The 17700-nt window shown below is 44.3% G+C and overlaps 1 protein-coding gene across 1 annotated transcript in view; it reads left to right on the forward strand.

The window, feature by feature from the left end:
- TEX11 (testis expressed 11) overlaps positions 1-17426 on the forward strand; it is a 100069-nt gene extending 82643 nt beyond the window's left edge. The window contains exons 23-28 of the mRNA XM_067547968.1: positions 555-627; positions 4377-4526; positions 5632-5740; positions 12285-12405; positions 15558-15722; positions 17355-17426. Coding sequence (XP_067404069.1) covers positions 555-627; positions 4377-4526; positions 5632-5740; positions 12285-12405; positions 15558-15722; positions 17355-17426 — 690 coding nt within the window. The remainder of the gene's footprint in view (positions 1-554; positions 628-4376; positions 4527-5631; positions 5741-12284; positions 12406-15557; positions 15723-17354) is intronic.
- Positions 17427-17700: the final 274 nt, after the last annotated feature.

The following is a 17700-nucleotide window of genomic DNA, read 5'->3' on the forward strand; positions in this document are numbered from 1 at the left end:
CCCTGGGGTTCCACGGGCTGAGTTGAAGGGTTCCGCGAAAAAGCGGAACCATGCTGCTGAAATCAACACAACTTGTGCGCCGCCGAACAGCTGATGGCGCCGCCAAACCGATGTGAATGCACCGCCGAACAGCTGATCGCGCCACCGGAAACTGCTTACAGAGCGCGCTGTCAAAACCAGCCTACACTGTGCTGCCGAAAAGGGGATGATTTCCTGGACTTGTCGGCGGAGGGTATCGCATGGCCGCGCAAGGGTGCCGCGGCGAAATATAATTGAGAAACACTGCCTTAGAGTCATCTTAGTGCTCTGTGCCTGGACTAATGGAGTCTCAAGTGTCAAGGATCCTTGATGCTTTGAAGGGTGTAGAGGTCACGCTTAAAAAAAAAGAGAAAGAAAACTGGGTGCAGATGATGCATTTAAGTTAGCTTGGCTTTTTATTTATTATGCAACCAGGTACTCTAGAGGCTTTTTTACAGTAGTCCTCTGTGAAATTTATAGCCATGTTTCTTTTTAAAAACCTAGTTTAAAAATAATGTATTAATTTCATGAAATAGATTGAACTTCTGTCTCAGGCCCTTCAGCACATCCAGGCATGCAGAGAGATCTGGAATGTTCTGAAGCTCACAGGTAAGCTAGAAATTCTGTAACCAAATGCCGTTGAATATGTAGTATTGCAGTACTTAGAGCAAGTATGTCTTATCACTTTGATGATTGAAAATCTGGGTATCAAGGAACTGCTCTTTCCAATTAAGAAGTGTTGAAACTGCTGTATTACAAAATGATTTGATGTCAGAACTAGAGAGGACAGCAGCACAATGATTTTTGTGTGTCTGTGCTGGCTTTTTCATTGTCTAGATGCTGTCTAATTCAGCAGGTTTGGAATTCAGATGTGTCAGATTAATTTTATGGACTGGCCAATGAATGTAGAGCAGCCGTACAAAAATTCCCAGGTTCTTTAAAACAAAGTTCACTCTACCAAACCTGCTTCCATATACTGTGCAGTTCAACATTAGAAAAAATGCTTAGATTTCCCAATTTAACTAGAGTGTCACATTAGGACTCAAATTCAGGGATTAGGTACTGTACCAACAGCAAAAGAACTGATCGATGCCTTTTCTTCTCTGGATCTCCAGCAGGAAGAGCATTCAAGAAGGCTAAAAGAAAAGCCTTTGTGGATTGGTGTGTTGTTCTACTGGAGACAACCTGCAGATAATAGAATAAGTATAAGATGTTAGTGTAAATTTCCCCTTGCCATTGAGCGTTCATTATGGTGGACTAAGATGCTCAAAATAGTTAGTGTAAGTGGGAAAAGTAACAATGTTACCCACTGTTTGATTGGACTAATTCTTCTCCTAAAGCTTTCAAAATTGCTCTTTAAAGGACAAGAATTGAACACCCTATTACCCACAACCATAGGAGATGCTCAGTTAATGGGACTTGCACTATATTATAGTGTATGATAATGCCTGAGAACTTTGGAAAATGCTTTCTAGTCCAGTCTCTCCTGTTCAGCAAATTCCTGGTGAGGCTTACAGGCAACATGCTCTTAAGCACTGACTCCCCAAACCCACAGTTGGACTATTTGTGGTTTGTGTTCTAAGAAATCATTTTTGAGCAGAATCCTGCAGACCTTGCTGCATTGACTTCAGTGGGAGTTATGCCTGAGTAAAAGCTGCAGGCTCAGGCTCATTGTTGTACATTAGAGGAAATCCTCATTGTTTCCTGCTCTGCTGTTGACTCACTGTCTGACCTTGGGTATGTCAGTTCAACTCTTTGTGCCTTAGTTTCCTCATCTATAATATGGGGATAATTATACTTATTCATCTTTGTAAAGTTCTTTGAGCTCTATGAATAACATGCATTATATAAATGCTAAGTATTATTGTTATGCTTGTTGTTCTGAAGTGAACATGCAGGAGATCAGGTGATTCCACTTCATAGCCAAGCCTCAGAAGAAGGCAGTGGCAGCAGTCTCTTCTGGCACTAGGAAAATGCTACTGATTAGACAGGGACTTATTCCTGGATTTAAAATGTTATAACTTCTAATATTACTATTAATTTAAATGCCATCTCTATGGTTGGCCCTGTGCAAAACAGAGAGGAAAATTTGGGTCCTGTTTTGTGGAACTCTCATTCTCAGTGCAGAAGCAAGATGATGCAGACACTTACAGTTGTAGGGGACCAGAGGGAAGTTATAGGCACAGTGCAGAGGTTTGCTATAAGCTTAAATGGGTCAATAATATTGGTGTGTGTGACAGAAGAAGTGAGATTTAGGGAGGAGTTTGGATAACAAGATGTAGGATGTCTAGTCCACTGGGACAGGGAAGGAGTTTCAGGTGTAGGGGAAAACAAGGAAGAAGATACAAATGTGGGATAAGAAGGAGGATGCAAAGGGAGTATATCTCAGCTAGACGGAATGGAGGGTCCATAGTAAGAGACGAGACAAAAAAATGTAGCCAAGGAGGATTGTGCTTACCCTTCCAGGTGAGGATCAGAAGCTTGAAGTTGAGATGGAGGATGCCGAGAAGCCAGCAAAGGGATTTAGAGAGGATACTCCTGTACATTGTGCATATTCTTATATAGATAGATTTGTTTTTATAATATATACAAGCGGGGTAGAGGCCACAGTAGTGTATAAAACCCCCTTTAGCTGAATAGAACTAAAATGCTTTCAGATGGCTCAGGCATCTTTTTTGTCGGAATCTCCAACTCTGCTTCTGCCTTGGAGCTTTGCAGTAAATGGATGAGAGAAGTTTAGAGCTAGCAGCCAGTCATGAAGTCAGTGAAAGAAGTGATTAGAACTGATGCCAGAACAGTCTCATGCAAGACAGCAAGATTAAATCAAGATTTAAAAAAATTACATTGTCAGATATTTGGCTAATGCCATCTTTCTTGTAACTCCTGGGATTGTGATGACTAGAATGGTGTGGGGAGCTGCAGATCTTCCTTCATTCCAATAAAATAAAGTCTATCAGGAGAGATGCAGTCACATTTCTCCTGGAACTTAATTTACATGAAGAATTTTGTCTGTCTTCATAGAACCTCCCTTCTGAGTCTTAAATTCATTGTTTAGCTCACAAGACCAATACAATTTAAGCTTGCAGGGCCAATTGCCAGCACACTTGGCACTAGTGAAGCGTTTTGCCTGGCAATGCCTTGCTGATGAGTAAGTGAGCAAACAGGATACCATGTTGAAGTGAATCTTGGAGACCATTTAGGGATGGTAATATGCATTGCATAAATTGCAAAGCGTCTGCCCAATTAGGGAGAACATTTCCTTTTTTGTGCATTGCATTGTTATCAGATAAGCCTTTGTGAGCTAATTGCATTAAATATACAAATGACAATCTAATCGTTTTTCAGTTTCCTTTACAAGATTGTAGTATCATGGCTACAAGGTCTCCTGAAGGAAGGTACTGCTAGCATTCCTCTTAGCACCTGATTATTATTACGGAGAGGTTATACTGAGTGGTTATTCTACTCTTTTTATAATATATAGAACAATATTTTAAACTCTGATTGTGAAGCTGCCATTATTTTGCCTAGTGCACCAGCTCTATACAGTGTGAACTATCTGATAGAAAGGGACATTTTTAATGAAAATGAGCATTTCTGAGCTACCATACTGCTTAAAAGCAATGCCCTTTGTAGAAGCAGCAGTATGGAAGCCTAGCAACTAAGGCTATTGCTCATTTTCTATTTGACTTCAATACCCATTTAATAAATGGAATACATTTATTGCTTAATATTTAATTTTAGGAACAAATTATGCCTCTAATGGGAGTGGTGCACACATCTGTGAGGCCAGAATTTGATTCTAATGATTAATATTTAAGTTGTTCTGATTGTTAAAGCATGAAGAAAATAGGTCACAATCCCAGTCTGTCAGAGCTTTCTAATTAAGGGTCCCTTTACAGTTAGGAAGCTGTCCTCCAGCTCTGAAAGAGTCATCTACTTTTCTTCACAAAAGACTTTCCCGATTCTGCAGAGCAAAAAGTGCCTGTCACATTGAAATGTTAAGAGAGTTACTTGCTTTTGAGGTAGTCCTCTCCATGTTGGTGTAATGCATGAGCGATTATTCACTCCAGATTTCTGTACAGGATTTTGGAACAACCAAAGATAATCTACCCCAGACATAACACTGAGCTTCATTATTGCTGGGAGAAAATTTCAGGAGTTTAATCTGTTGTGTGTGTAGTCATGCAGTGCAAACATGATCAGTAAACCTCATAGTTTGTTCCTTACTGTTAAGTCTCAGTGCCCTGGTTTAAGGGTTTTCCTGATAACCGAAGGCAAAGCTGTACCTTGCAGCTTCATTTCATAAGCTGACTGTAACAGATTGACAAATAACAGGCAATACTGTCTCTCCTCTGCAGGAGATTTCTCCAAAGACCCAACAGATACATTGCTGCTGCTTTATGAGTTTGAAGCAAGAGCCAAACTCAATGATCCAGAACTGGACAGCCTACTGGAGTCAGTATGGGAACTGCCACAAATAGAGACTAAGGCGCTGGAAACCATAGCTTGTAAGGGCCCTGTTTACATTTCCACAGTTTTGAAGGTCATTTAAAGAAACTTGGCCATGGCTGCATCTGATTATATTCTTTCTCTTTCATTTGGCATGGGTAGGATTATGCTCTGATGCTCTACAGCTATGAAATCTATGCAAAATCCAGACGTGCTTTGTCCCTTGGAGGAGCTATCTGTGATCATGGCAGTATCCAGAGATCTCCATATTTGGAAGTATCAAACTGTTGGTGATACAGATGGGAGGTGATCTAGTGCTTTACGGACTCCTACCATCTCAAAAATCCAAGAACTTTTCATAGAGTTTAAGGCCAGAAGGGATCCTTATAATTGCTTATTCTGACCTCCTGCCTGACACAGGCCAGACCATGTCCCCTAGTGATTCCTGCATCCAGTCCAATAACTTCTTGTTGAGCTAGAGCAGATCCTTCAGAAGACGTCCAGTCTTGATTTAAAGTCTAAAGATAGTGCAGAAGCTTGTAACTGGCACTTGCTGTACTGTTCTTCGTCCTCCGCACAAAGCTTTAGCCATGCCTTCTGGAACTTGAGCATTTAGAATGGACTTTGAGGAAGGTGAGGGAGAATTGTAGAGCCAAAATGACAAATTGTTTACATTTCACTTATTTTGAAGCTATAAGAGTTGATCAGGGAATGACTCCTAGAGTCTACATTTCTGTTTGTTTGTTTTTAAATCAGCCATGGTATTGCCAGGAAATGTAAAACAAAACCAAAAATAGAATAGCCATTGTTAATGTAAGACACCTCAGTATTTTTGTGTTGCTGCAGCAGAAGTTGCTAGCCAACAAAGGGAACTCTCATTAACTACAGAACCTATTTTCTTAAGCTCTGCAGCAGTCATTTATGATTTTATGACAAGAAAGAAGTAAAGCCATGCTGGCTTGTGTTCTGCACCTGCAGTTGCTGGTACTGAGCAACTCTGCAGGACAAGAATAAAATGGCTGCTTATGAAATAGCATTCCTGTTGCACAAATCTAGATATATTCATTTATCATGGAGGACCCAGAAACAGTGCAGTGACCCATGAGTGGGTGGTCTGAAATTGGTCATTTCTTTTTCCAGCTCCATGTTCTTTTGTTTTTCAAGCGTTAGCAATGGAGTCTCCTGCCCATTTTCCCTCTGTGTGTAAGAGGGCCCTCAAGAGCGCTCTGACCCTTCATAGGAAAGAGGAAGACATTGATGCTGTGAGAGTCAGGTTAGTGTTCACATCAATTACTGCTAGAAGGACTGAGGCTGGAAATGTGCACATGCAGTCAGGTGGTCATATATCCCATTCACTGGACACTATTTATCCTGGATGTATGTCAAACTGTTCCAATGAGGGACTGGTAGGGAAGGAAGGCATATAAAGGAAATAATTGTTGTTTGCATGTTAGATCCCTTTCCTTGTGCTTTCTGTTTTTTGCCTTTTGGGGCAAGAACCTGTCTTTATTATGACTGTGAGGCACCCAGCAACATCTTAGGTACTTGATAGAACTAGTAATGAGCACAATGGTTCTTCTTCGAATGCTTGCTCATGTCGATTCCATTCTAGGTGTGTGCACGCCTCCGTGCATGGTTACTGCTATACATCAGTGCTGAGCATTGCGTCGATGCAGAGCGCCCCACCGGCTTCAGACCTCTTTTTCTTCTCCGACAAAGAAGAAGGAGAAGAAACAGTAATCCGACAGGGGCTGCTCCCAAAGAAAACCAGGGATGCGGGGTTGAGAATGGAACCCATATTAGATCAGCCGGCTGAGGGACAGCAGGAGAGGAGCTCGCTATGCAGGAGTGTGAGCCCACTGAGAGAGTCACCCCCGACTCCTGGGAGCAGAAGGGGATCTCTCCAGCTCATGGTGCCATTGACGCCAGAGGCATTTCAGGCAGTGAAGAACCTGTTGGCCCTGCCTCTGCCTCTTACCCGTAAGCCTCTCTTGGTCCCGGCAAAGGAGAAGGCTCTGTTCTCTAGGGTGGACCAGATGAAGGGCTCACCTGTCTCCACGCAGCGCATCTCCGCCTGGATCACCGCCTGCATCAGGTGCTGCTATGATCAAGTGAAGGTACTGCTTCCAGGAGCTGTGTCAGCGCACTCAACCAGAGCCCAGGCCTCGTCGGCAGCCTTCCTGGGACGAGTGGCCCTGCAGGACATTGCAAAGCAGCCACCTGGTTGTCGGTCCACACCTTTACGTCCCACACGCCATCGTGCAGCAGGTGAGAGAGGATGCGGGGTTCGCAGGGCCGTGCTGATGAGAGCAGCTCACGGATTACTCCTACCCACCTCCAAGGTATGTCTATTTAATCACCTATATTGGAATGGATGTGAGCAATCACTCGAAGTAGAAAACAAGGTTACTTACCAGTAACTGTTGTTCTTCGAGATGTGTTGGTCATATCCATTCCACACCCATCCTCCGTCCCCGCTGTCGGAGTCGGCAGAAAGAAGGGACTGAGGGCCTGCAGGGTCGGCGGTGCCTCATATACCGCAGCATGAGCACGATACTCCAGGAGGCGCCTAGGTCGACCCTACAGGGTCTGCTAAGGGGGAAAAAGTTCCGGGAACCAGTGCACGGTGGCGTGCACTCACCTGTATTGGAATGGATAAGAGCAACACATCTTGAAGAACAACAGTTACTGGTAAGTAACCTTGTTTTTCAGGACCCAAAAGGAAAGAAGTTGGACACTTACATTTTTACTTATGGAGTCGGCTCTCCGACCCACGGAGCAAAGTCTGGTGGAGCCAATACTGAGCACTTTGGTGTCAGTGCGAAATTCATCAGCGTCAGTAAGGGATACGGCACCGAGAAAGGACTCTATGCCTAGGGACTCTTGGCAGTGAGGGACTTGGCATGCAATGAAGCATGGCACTGCTCCCAATCCCTGATACCATGCAAAAATCAAAAGAAGATGGACGGGAATGCTTGCCGAAGCCAAAGTCATCTGGGTGTAAAGGCTCAAGCAAAGTGCGACCCGTGCCATTCCAGTCTCATATCCTTGTGTGCAACACCATCGACTCTGGCCTCATGGAGGGTCCTGTTCGAGTCCAGGGTGCTTGGACTCTCTGCCGAGGGAGAGATGCGAGGAGAGAGTTGCAGCTTCCCTCTATGCTGGAGACTTTCGAGGCGATGAGGGAGCTCATCGAAGGCACGACACCATCACCCTCTCGCAAGCGGGACCGGGAACAGGATCCCAGACAACTGGCTCTGAGAAAAGCCATGGTGCCATCTAAGGGCAAACTGTCCATAATAGTAAGGGTTCCTTCTCCATGTCAGCACTCTCCAGCACTCTCTGGCACCGCTCCACCATGCTCTCCCGGGAGTGAGTGGTCTTCCTCTGACTCTGAGGCAGTCATATACTTCAAGGGGCAGCTGGCACCACTCAAGCAGATGCCAGAGGGTCGAGGTGTCACACCCCCTTTCAGTGCCATGGCCTCCCTAATGGCAGATGCTGGCCCAATGGTCAATCTGGACCCCTGTGGGCATTCCACCAAGGGTGCAAGGGTCCCATTTGGGGAGGTCACTCTCGCTTGTCTCCGACACTAGAGCCCGACCATCACATGCTGTTGGGAGTTTTCCGCATGACACCAGAGAAGGCTCCAAAGCCAGGTACGCATTCAATTCCTGGGAATCCATGGCCAAATTCACGGAGTCAGTACCACAGAACTCCAAGACTGAATTCACAGCCCTGGTACAAGAGAGTAAGATTGTGGCGAAGGCCTTACTCCAGGTGGCACTGGACGTAGCAGATGCAGCAGCTCAGAACCATGTCATCTGGTGTAACCATGAGGAGAAGCTCCTAGCTACAGGCCTTGGGCCTCCCTCACGAGTCCAGCTGACAATTCAAAACCTCCCTTTCAAAGGCCCAGCCCTATTTTCTTAACAGACTGGCTCTAAGCTGCATAGCCTAAAGGACTCTTGGGCTACTCTGAAGTCCTTGGGCCTTCTCACCCTAGCACTCCAAAGGAGGCATTTTAAGCCTCAGCCCATGCCTAGGTTCTATCAAAAGCCAGCCTAGGCAAGACCCTAGCTGAAGAAGGGGTAGAAATCACAGAAGGAGGCCTCCCCAACCCTCCTCCAGCCAGGATTCTGGGCAGGTGAGACAATCCTCTAGTCCCAAGCAAAACTTTCTTAGGTGCGCCTGACGACAGCGCAGCAATCAGAGTCTTGGATCCACCCCCACTTTTATTTTCAGACTGTCTGTCCCACTTCTACCGTACATGGTCCCAGATCATGTCAGACTGCTGGATTCTACACACAGTGAAACTGGGATACTCACTCCAATTTTCTTCCCTCCCGCCTTCCCATCCCCCACCCTCCCCGTCCTCTTCAACGACCCCTCTCACAAGCAAACTCTACTATAAGAGATGCAAGCTCTCTTAAGAATGGGAGCAGTGGAAGAGGTTCCTTGGGAGCTAAGGGGCAAGAGATTCTATTCCCATTACTTCCTAATCCTGAAAGCCAAGGGCAGGCTCAGACCCATTCTTGACCTGTGAAACCTCAACAAATTCATGAAGAAGTTGAGATTCCGCATGGTCTCATTGGCCTCCATTATCCCCTCTCTGGATCTGAGCGATTGGTATGCTTCCCTCAATTTAAAGGACATGTACTTACATGTGGCCATCTTCCCGAGCCACAGGAGATTCCTCCGCTTTGTAGTCTGTCAGTTCACAGTCCTGCCCTTTGGACTATCTGCGGCCCCTTGTGCATTCACCAAGTTTATGGCAATAGTTCCTGCATGCACATACATAATTCAGCATGCTAGGCTATGCCTCAGGCCGCTGAAAGCATGGCTAGCCTCAGTGTACCATCCAGCTTGGGACAACATAGAGTAGTCTCGCTTCCTCTTTTGGTGTTAGACCCTAAATTGGTGGCCCAACCCACAAATGGTACATGCAGGAGTACCTTTCTCTGCATCTTGCCCCTCATTGTGTCTAGTGAGGGATGCTTCAGTGATGGTCTGGGGAGCATATTTAGGGGGGCTCAGGACCCAAAGACTTTGGTCCCATGCAGAACTACTTCACGTCAATGTAAGAAAACTGAGGGTGGTACACCTGGCCTGTCAGGCCTTCCAAGGTCACCTGGAAGGCATGTGGGTATCGGTCTTGACAGACAGTACAATAGTGATGTTTTATGTAAACAGACAGGATGGAGCATGCTCCTCTCTCCTGTGCCAAGAAGCCCTCAGACTGTGGGACTTCTGCATCTCCCGATCAATACACCTGGAAGCATCCTACCTAGAAGCTCAGAATGTGTTGGCTGACAGCCTCAGCAGTTCCTTCCTAAGTTACAAGTGGGGGGAATGGTAGATACCTTGGAAGGTAGGGATAGGATACAGAGTGACATAGACAAATTGGAGGATTGGGTCAAAAGAAATCTGATGAGGTTCAGCAAGGACAAGTGCGGAGTCCTTCACTTAGGAAGGAAGAATCCCATGCACAGCTACAGACCGGGGACCGCCAAGCTAAGCAGCAATTCTGCAGAAAAGGACCTGAGGGTTACAGTGGATAAGAAGCTAGATATGAGTCAGCAGAGTGCCCTGGTTGTCAAGAAGGCTAATAGCATATTGGGCTGCATTAGTAGGAGCATTGCCAGAAGATCTCAGGAAGTGATTATTTCCCTCTATTTGGCATTGGTGAGGCTGCATTTGGAGTATTGTGTCCAATGGGACCTTAGCCTTGTACTGTCAAGACTGTCGGGACTGCCATTTGAGCCTTTGGCAACTTGCTCACTCTTTCCTGGAAGGTGGCCTTCCTGGTAGCCGTGACTTTGGCCAGAAAGGTATCTAAGCTCAAGGCGCTCATGTTGGAATCTCCCTATACAACTTTCTTCAAGAATAAAGTTCAACTTCATCCTCATCCAGCTTTCCTTCCAAAGGTGGTTTCCCAGTTCCATGTGAACCATGACATATTCCGCCCGGTTTTGTACCCGAAACCACACTCTAACAGTTGGAAGCATAGACAGGATTCACTAGATGTCAGGAGTGCCTTGGTCTTTTATGTTGAAAGAACTAGACCGTACAGGAAAACAACTCAGCTTTTCACAGCAGTAGCAGATAGAATGAAGAGGCTAACTGTTTCTTCTCAAAGGATTTCTTCATGGATCACTTTGAATATCAGGGCTCGTTACGACTTGATGAATGTGCCTGTCTCAATGTCAACAGCCCATTCCACAAGAGCACAAGTGTCCTCCACAGCATCCCTGGCCCAAGTACCAATCCAGGACATTTGTAGAGCTGCAACATGGCCATTCATACCTTTGCTGTTCAATACAATATTACTCAGCATGCCAGAGACGATGCTGCTTTCTGCAGAGCAGTGCTTCAATCTGCAGGGTTTTGAAGTCCGACCCCATCTCCTACAGTCTAGCTTGGGAGTCACCTACTTGGGATCGACATGAGCAAGCACTTGAAAAACTAAAACTAAAAGAATTCATGTCCAGGTCCATTGTGCTAGATCATGCAGTCCAGGGCAAGCAGTTTTGGGCTATGGATGTCTAAGATAAAAGGCTCTAAGGCTTAGGATAAGAACAGAACAGAGTGTGCGAAGTAAATTAGTGAACGAGAGCGAGCGTCTGCTTGGTGACAGGACAGTAGTGGCTGAGGTTGCTGCAGGTAAACAGGTTGCTGCCTCTGCTCAAGGTAAACAGGACTTGTGTACATTTTGTAAGTCAATAAATTACACACAAAATACCCTGACTCCATGACACCAAATCCCCTTTCAGTGGGAAATTAACCTGCGGCAAAGCTCCGATATCTGCTACTACAAATGGACAACACTATCCTTTTAAGGTTACCCATGACTAGTCAACACTTTTTTCAGCACAACTACTTTGTTGACACTTGTGGTGTTTAACAAGAACGTTAAATAAAATCTGTTTACTTAACACACTTTCTAACACAATTTACATCCCCAGTGGTGACTAAGCCATTGAAGAAGATTAGATACAAATAAACGCCACTAAGTAGTGTTGGCATTATCCTGTGATGAGGCTGTGCTCCATAGGTCGTCCTGCAGCTGGTTGGGCGTGATGTAGTCCTCTCAAAATACATTAAGTGAGGAGAATAGAGGGCTGAGGGGAAAGCCCACATGGGCTTGGAGTTGAGTTAGCTGTAAGATACTATGGCAAATATATGATATATTGGTGCTGAATAACCAGCTCCCCGTGGTACCTCCTGTATATGGAAACTGAAATACTGCCTGGCATCCTTTCCCCTCTGATGTGTCTGTGTAACGGTCTTCCCCCTTTTGCTTCCCCTGCACTGAACTGCCATGACAATGCTCTGTGAATCACTTTCTGCTAAACTCCAGGATGAGTTATCATGAAGGAGTTGCCTTTTCCCTTAATGAGCAGAAAGAACCATTTCAAGGTGTGTGTGTTTGCTGCTATCTTCCTTTATTTCAAAGGGCAGTAAGACATGCATGACCCTATAGATAGCTTCCTCTTAGTGGGATTGAGATAAAAATATCTGCTGTCCCCATCATTTCAGTGGGACAACCCCTAATACACAGTAGCTGCTCCCTCTCATCCCTACACTACAGGAATGAGATCAGACACAGGGCAAGGATGTCCTTCTGCTCTCAGAAATGGGTAAGGTACAAAGCAGTGAAGTGCAGACGCCAGGTTGGTAACCATCAGGTACATGCATGCTGCTGCTATTAAAACTCAGCTAGTTTGCTCTATGCCTGGTGCTTTGCTGAGTAATCAAAGATGCATATCCATGTGGTGTTCAATAAGTTTCTTCTATTGCTCTGTTTTGATTCCCAGCAAATGTCTGCACAGCTTGATTAACCTTTCTCTGCCAACTGGAGTGATAGACACAGATGCTTGTGTACTGGAGGAGGTGTGGGGCTACTTTGAAGATGCTCTGAGTATTGTAGGCACCACAGTAAGTTGAACAGAAAAACAAGAGATTGAAATGATTCTGAGCAAGTTTAAAAAATCTTCACCAGAATGAGAGCAATCAATAAACAAACCTAAAAATATTTCGGCTCTCACGTGGAGCAAGCACCTTCCCAGAGGGTGAGGGCACCTCAAAGTGAACAGCTCTTGGATTCTTATGATTTAACTGGGAGTGTCCTGGCTTTTGTGGGGTTTTTTGAGACATTTTAAGCTGTGTTTTCAGCGCTTGGTTTAGAAATTGTCTGAAGTTGGAGTATATATCCCTCCATTCTCAGACAAAACCTTCCTTTGCAAATGTAACGTGCCATTCCAGATCATAGAATCATAGAAATTTAGGGCCCGAAGGGATCTGAAGAGGGCATCTAGTCCAGTCCCCTGCGCTGAGGCAGGACAAAGTAAACCTAGACCATCCCTGACAGGTGTCTGTGCACCTGTTTCTTAAAAGTCTCCAATGATGGGGATTCCACAGCCTCTCTTAGAAGCTTATTTCAGTGTTTAACTATCCTTATAGTTAGAAAGCTTTCCTAAATCTCCCTTGCTGCAATTTAAGTCCATTACTTCTTAACCTACCTTCAGTGGACACGGAGAACAATCTATTACTGTCTTCTTTATAACAGCCTTAACACATTTGAAGACTGTTACCAGGATTCACCTTTAATTGTCTTTTCTCAAGACTAAACAAGCTCAGTTTTTTTAGCCTTCCTGCACAATCAGGTTTTCTAAAACTTTTATCATTTTATTGCTGTGCTCTGGATTTTCTCTAGTTTGTCCATATCTTTCTTAAAGTGTAGTGCCCAGAACTGGATGCAGTTCTCCAGCTGAGGCTTCACCAATGCTAAATAGAGCAGAACAATTGCCTCCTGTGTCTTACGAATGACATTCTAGTTAATACACTCAGAATGATATAAGCCCTTTTTCACAACTGCATCACACTGTTGACTCATATTCAATTTGTGATCCACTATAACTTCCAGATTCTCTTCAGCAGTACTACCACCTAGCCACTTATTTCCCATTTTGTAGTTGTGCCATTTGATTTTTTTTCTTCCTACATGTAGTATTTTGAACTTGTCTTTATTGTATTTCATCTTGTTGATTTCAGACCAATTATCCAATTTGTCAAGTTTCTTCTGAATTCTAATCCTGGCCTCCTAAATGCTTGCAACCCTTCCAACATTGGTGTCAGCTACAAGTTTTATAAGCATACTCTCCACTCCATTATCCAAGTCATCAATTTAAATATTGAATAGTGTCAGACCCAGAATGGATCTCCACTAGATACGCCTCCCAGTTTGACAGTGAACCATTCATAACTAGTCTTAGAATACACTCTGTCAACCAGTTGTGCACCCACCTTATAATTTTATCTAGACGACAATTCCATAGTTGCTTAGGTGAATGTCATGTGGGACTGTGTCAAAAGCCTTGCTAAAATCAAGATATATCATGTCTACTGCAGTCCTCCTATCCACTAGGCCAGGTACCCTGTCAAAGAAGGAAAGTAAGTTGGTTCAACATGATTTTTTTCATATCATCCTCTATATTCTTACAAAGTTATTGCTTAATAATCTTTCCAGGTATCCATTAGGCTGTTGAGTCTATAAATTCCCTGAGTTATCTTTGCTTCCCCTTTTAAAGATAGAGGTACTATGTTTGCCCTTCTCCAGTCCTCAATTGGAGGCTGGGTGAAATTTGACTTGCAATGTTGTCACTGATGAATCATCTGTTTATTAAATTTCCTTGTGGGTTTATTAAATTCCTCTTTTCCAAATGACCTGGAAGTGTTTTTTCCTGCTGTCAGTACTTGCTGTACTGCACATACTTTCCAGAACCATGTCTCCATGGGGACTGGACTATTGGAGAGTGAAACCTTTCTTCTATTCAGGCCTTGTTAATCCCCCCTAGTTTTCTGTGCCTTCTTGGCAGGTCTGAAGTATAAACCAGACAGTGAAAATAGCTGATACCATGGTTCCAAAGCAAGATTTGGCTTTAGTATCTCATGGATGAAAATAAGCTAAGCAATATGCCCCTTATTCAACATCAGTGAGCAGGATCAGGAAGGAGCATCATGATGAGGATGAATTTGTTGATTTTTTCCACACTGAATTAGTTTCCCAATAGCTGCTAGCAGGCTTTCAAGCTTCCATGTGGTGATTGCCAGTAAGGGCAGCACTCATCCTGGTGTTCCTGTGCTGCAGGGCAGAGTCTAGTTTGGTACACCACTCCAGGGATATGGTCTTTGACACTCTAAAGTTCTGAAACCACTGCAGGTCATGCCAGGTCTGCATAACCATCAGTTCCCACCATTCAGTGCTTGTTGAATGAGCCCCAAAATGTAGCTGCTGTGATTTCATTTGCTCTGCAAATAGATCACAGTAGTGCATGCACTACTTTGATATGCAAGTTCTCCTGCCACAGTCAGCCATCCATGCTGTCACTCCCAGGACCACAGGATTGTATTGTATGTTCTGCACTAACAGCATTTAAGAATACTGCATTCTACATCCACATTGGCATTGAGGAGTTTGGAAGTGGTGCAAGTGAGTGGTGAATTATGGGATAGACCATAGGGAATTCTGGCTTTTGCATGCCCAGGTTGAAGAACTCCTTTCTGTTTCTCTGTTCTAGTAATAAACTCTAATGCATAGTTTCTCAACCTGTGGTACGCATACCCGCAGGGGTACACAAGACACAGGCAGGGGGTACCCAGGGAAAAACACCCCTTACTCCTCTTAAAACTATGGCAAAAAAATTGGCGCGGTGCTTTATATTCTCCAGTATTGACATACCCCATAAAGCCTCCTAGCTTTGGCCAACATCACCAATAGCCCAGGTACATACTTGAGTTGTGCACCCCTGGTGTAAAGGTGGTAATCCTACCCACACTAGAACTGACATCTGTCATATCACAGCCTTATATACTCAGCTCTCTTCCAACATATGGCTCACATTAGTCTGTAAATATAAAACCCCATGGAAAATTGAGTGTTGGGGTACTTAGTAAAATTTTCAGAAGTTAGGGGGTACTTGCTACTTAAAAGGTTGAGAAACACTGCTCTTATGCACCATAGACCAGGCATCTTTAGGATTGAAAAGCCCAATCTTTGGCCTGTTTCTTCTCCTTGCTGGCTACTTTAGGAGGATTATCCAGAGTTGGAGACTCTTTGGCTGATGACCAGAGCCTGGAACACAGGAATATTTCAGTACAGTGTTGGTAAATACAAGGAGGCTGAGCATTGGTGTGGGCTGGGAATGCGCTTTCTGAATCATTTGAGATCCCTGAAGAGCAGCTATGAAAGTCAGGTGAGTGTGAGCAGAAGGCAGGGGGGAGAAAACTGTCCTGATACTAGTGTGCTTGGAGGCTGTGTGCAAATCTTTGGCTATACGCTGGCTTTTTGTGCAAGGTGGCCAAACTGCAGCCTGCACACTATATGCTATCACAGTATTTGACAGTGGGGTACATTTCATATACATGTGGGAGGCATGAAGACTTCAGATCCCAGCATGCAGTGTAGCTAGCTGCTCAGATAAAGATGGAGACACCTGTCATCTCTGCAGGCTGCACCACTCTATCCATGATGAGGACAGTTGCCCTCTGCTCCATTTTAGGCACAGCTTTGGACAAGCTACCAGTGTGACCCTCACTGAGGCAAAGCTTGTATTCTGTCATGGTGTGGTGTTGTGTTCAGTATGAGTGGCCTCAGGAATCTTAGGATCATGGCAGAAACTGTTAGGGAAAAGAATAAAAGTTTGAAAATGAGAGGTAGGGGAAAAAATCTGGGTAAAGTTATCTGACAGGTGTTGTGCAGGAGGTCAGATTGGCTGATCGCCATTGTCTTTTCTGGCCTTATATTCTATTACTATGAAATCTGACAGAAACAGGGAAACAGTTCTCTTCCCCATTCACTGCCTTCCCAAGCAGTTATCTCTCTTTTTTAAATAAGATTGTCCAGCACTTAACTGAGCCTCTCACCACAGTACTGAGCACATTTCAGCAATGGCAGAGCAATTCTATGGTCATCTAACACACCACATTCATGCATCTATAAGCAGTGAAACAGAAGCAATACAACTAATTGTAGAAATGTACAGGCCGGGAGGGCATTCTGCAAAAAGGCAGGTGCTTTGAAGAATTAAAAAGAAAACAAAGGGGTTTTCTATACACACAAATAGCACCAGTGTCACTAAAGGTGGGATGTTGCACTGATTTAATTAAACTAGGGTGACTTTGTGTGAAAATGCTCTAAAATAGGTTTAAACCAAATTAAACTGCTATAAGCCTGGCATAAAATGATGTAACTAAATCACTGCAGCAGCCTACCTTTAGTGAAACCAGTGCAACTTCTGATGTAGACCAGGCATGATTCTGCAGTGCAGAACACTTCAGTGATCAACTCTGAAAGCGGTATAGCTTTTCCTAGCACTTTGCCAGGTAAGTCTCTTTCTGCTGCTTTGTTACTTTTGGGTAACAGATGCTCTTAGAGCTGCCCATCCCTACTGCAGCAATTTATAGACGACTGATGTGTGCAGTCGTCATGCATTATCTTGCACACAACCCTAGACTGGCTCCAGCTTAACAGTGACTAGTTGGGAGCTGGTCAGTAGTTTTTGTACCAATTTAATTATGTCAGTTACAGAAACAGATAGAGTTAAATTGGTGCATTCCCTAGTATGGCTGCAGTTGAAAGTTTTACGGCTATACGCACCTTTACATCGGTATAAACGTATGCATATTAAAGGGGTGGGCTGCACTGGTTTAACTAATCCCTTTCTAAACGGATACAGTTAAACTGGTTAAAAAACCTGTGTGTAGACCAGTGTGTAGTTCAGGTTGTAAGAACAGGCTCTGGTCCCTGCTCCTTCCCCTCTAATGGAATGGCAGAGCTTTGTTTTTCTTTGTCCACTCAGAGGGCTGTTGGTGGTTATGTTCCCCAGATGATTGGTCTTTATAGTGAGGTGCTGGATAAATTGGACAGAGCAAAGGGATTATTTCCAAATGAAGAATAACACTAACTGCAGCAAGCCAGGGTGACGGCACCTCCTGTAAACTTTCTGCTGGATAGAAGAGTCTGCTAGCTCTGCAGTGAGTGCTGGGACCAGAATCCAGGTCCTGCTCCGGTTGGCCATTTTAAAGTTATGTACTTTTATGGAAGTATTATTGGAGAGATGTAACTGTTTTCTTTCAGGGACTTGTATTCATGCTATATTGAGCTATTTAACAGTAGGAAGCTGATTCATAACCTTATGAGCTGAGGCTGAGGTTGTGCAGCTAGTTAGTTTA

Source organism: Emydura macquarii, unplaced genomic scaffold (genome assembly GCF_026122565.2).
Source record: "Emydura macquarii macquarii isolate MOO-44397 ecotype Brisbane River unplaced genomic scaffold, CSIRO-AGI_Emac_v2 contig_1253, whole genome shotgun sequence".
Taxonomy (NCBI): Eukaryota; Metazoa; Chordata; order Testudines; family Chelidae; genus Emydura; species Emydura macquarii.